Source organism: Lygodium microphyllum, chromosome 2, assembly GCF_053477565.2.
Source record: "Lygodium microphyllum isolate KBCC chromosome 2, Lygodium_microphyllum_v1.1.10, whole genome shotgun sequence".
NCBI lineage: Eukaryota > Viridiplantae > Streptophyta > Polypodiopsida > Schizaeales > Lygodiaceae > Lygodium > Lygodium microphyllum.
Genome location: NC_141136.1, coordinates 85749698 through 85751994, shown reverse-complemented (window position 1 = coordinate 85751994; position 2297 = coordinate 85749698). Strand labels below are relative to the sequence as shown.

The window sequence follows — 2297 nt, the reverse complement described above, 5'->3', positions numbered from 1 at the left end:
TTTTCCAAATTCGATAGAACCATCCAAGTCATACCTTTGGTTCAATTAACGTATGTGACACGTGGCTAACTCTCATGCTCTCATGCATGATGTCTGCTCATGCACACTGTAGTCAGTGTAGTAGTACTATTTCCATGCATGTCGTGCAAGAAGGACAGGGGTGGCAGGTGAGGGCGTAAGCAATATCTGCACAGTGGCTGCTTTCTATGCAGAAGACAAAGTAATGAGGCTCTTCTACAAGGAGCTTAAGTGGTACAACTCCTCCTCTCCTCTGTCAAAGAACTAGAACCCAGTAGTGAAACCAAGGAAGAAGATGATGATGATACCCTCCTCTACGCCTACCATACAGTGTTCTATGGCTTTGTAGCCAAGCTCAGCCCTGCCCAAGCTTAGGCTCTGGAAAATTTGGACGGTGTACTCGCAGTCTCTGAAGATTTTACCACCCAATTGCATACTACCAGGACGCCACAATTCATGGGCCTTAACACTTCTTATGGGCTCTGGCCGGTCTCTGGCTATGGTGATGATGTGATTATTGGAATCATGGATTCAGGAATTCGGCTTGAAAGGAAAAGCTTTGAGGATGAGGCCCTTGGCCCTGTTCCCATCAAATGGAAGGGTGAATGTGAGGCTGGAGCTAACTTCTCCCCTTCCCTATGTAATGGCAAGCTTATAGGTGCACGTGCATTCTACAATGGATATGAGTCTGCAGTAGGACCCATAAATGAGACCTTGGAGTCGAAATCTGCTAGAGATGATGAAGGTCATGGAACCCACAGTACCTCCACCGCTACAGGAAACCATGTCCCCCACGCAAGCTTGCTTGGTTCTGTATCAGGAACAACATGGGGCATCGCTACCAGGGCCCGAGTTGCCATGTACAAGGTCTGCTGGAAAGGGGGTTGTTTCAGTTCTGACCTGTTGGCAGCATTTGACATGGCTGTAGAAGATGGAGTAGATATCATCTCAGTGTCTATTGGTGGTGGAGTGCTTCCTTACTTTATAGACCCCATAGCCATTGGGAGCTTTGGAGCTATGGAACGAGGGGTCCTTGTAGTTGGCTCAACTGGAAACGGAGGCCCAAACCCAGAGTCAGTCACAAACGTTTCTCCATGGCTGCTTACTGTAGGTGCAAGCACACTTGATTGTGATTTTCCAACCACTGTAAAGCTTGGTAATGGAGCTACCTACACGGGAGTTTCATTGTATATAGGCCATGATCTGGCTAATGAACAGGTAGACATCCTGCTGAAACTTCAACTTTCTTGAGTATGTCTGAATGGATGCAAAACATAGCTTGTGCATCTCTTCTGGGATGGTATAACAAGCTTCTGCATTTATACCAATTGATGAAGGTTCTTTTGTGTGCAAAAATCATGCAGGTGCCCTTAATTTATGCAGGCAATGCAGGCCAGCCAAACGGCAATGGAGAGGCCAATTTGTGCAGGATGGATTCACTAATGCCAGACCTTGTCAAGGGTAAGATTGTAGTCTGTGAGACAAAGGCCTCTATCCTCGTGCTGCAAAGGGGATGGTGGTGAAGCAAGCCGGAGGAGCAGGCATGATCCTCGCAAATGCTCAAACAAATGGTGAAGAGCTTATTGCAGACAGCCATGTTCTACCAGCCACACTTGTGGGCTACAAAGCTAGTCTTGCAATCAAGTCATACATTGCTCAATCCCACAACCCTACAACCACCATCTCTTTCTTTGGGACAGTGCTTGGCATCAAACCAGCTCCTGTTATGGCACCATTCTCAGCCCATGGTCCAAACCCTGCAAACCCCGATGTTCTCAAGCTTGAGGTCACTGCCCCAAGTGTCAACATTATGGTTGCATGGACTAGCAAAGTTGGCCCCTTAGAACTGCTCAATGATCATCGCATGGTTGACTTCAACATCATGTCAGGCACCTCCATGTCATATCCCCATGTCAATGGCCTTGCAGCCCTAGCTTGACAACACCCGCAAGCATTCCTTTATGTGTGCTCACATAGGAGGGCTTGGATTTGGTCTCTCTTGTGGTAGGAAATGGAAGCGCCAGTTTTGGGGACATAATGAAATGTTTCATCATGCTTATGATCACTACGTATGGCGTTGCTCAAGCATTCTCTTTGGCCCCAGATATATTAAGGGGCATGCACACATTGGAGGTTGTGTTTGATATCTTGGACAAGCGGATAGAGATTACTTCAGATCTATATGATCCAAATGGAGAAGAAGTGGCCAGATGATCATACCATTGCTCTCTAGTACCTAGCTACTTAATTGAGATGATCTATGGATAAACCAACCTCGG

At 46.9% G+C, this 2297-nt stretch overlaps 1 protein-coding gene across 1 annotated transcript; it reads left to right on the top strand.

The window, feature by feature from the left end:
- Positions 1–423: 423 nt before the first annotated feature.
- On the top strand, positions 424–1957 carry LOC148039974 (subtilisin-like protease SBT1.7). The gene is given in 3 exon segments (XM_087662763.1): positions 424–1236; positions 1383–1499; positions 1502–1957. Coding segments are annotated over 3 exon segments (1335 nt in total). The 5' UTR covers positions 424–474.
- The last annotated feature ends 340 nt before the right edge of the window (positions 1958–2297 follow it).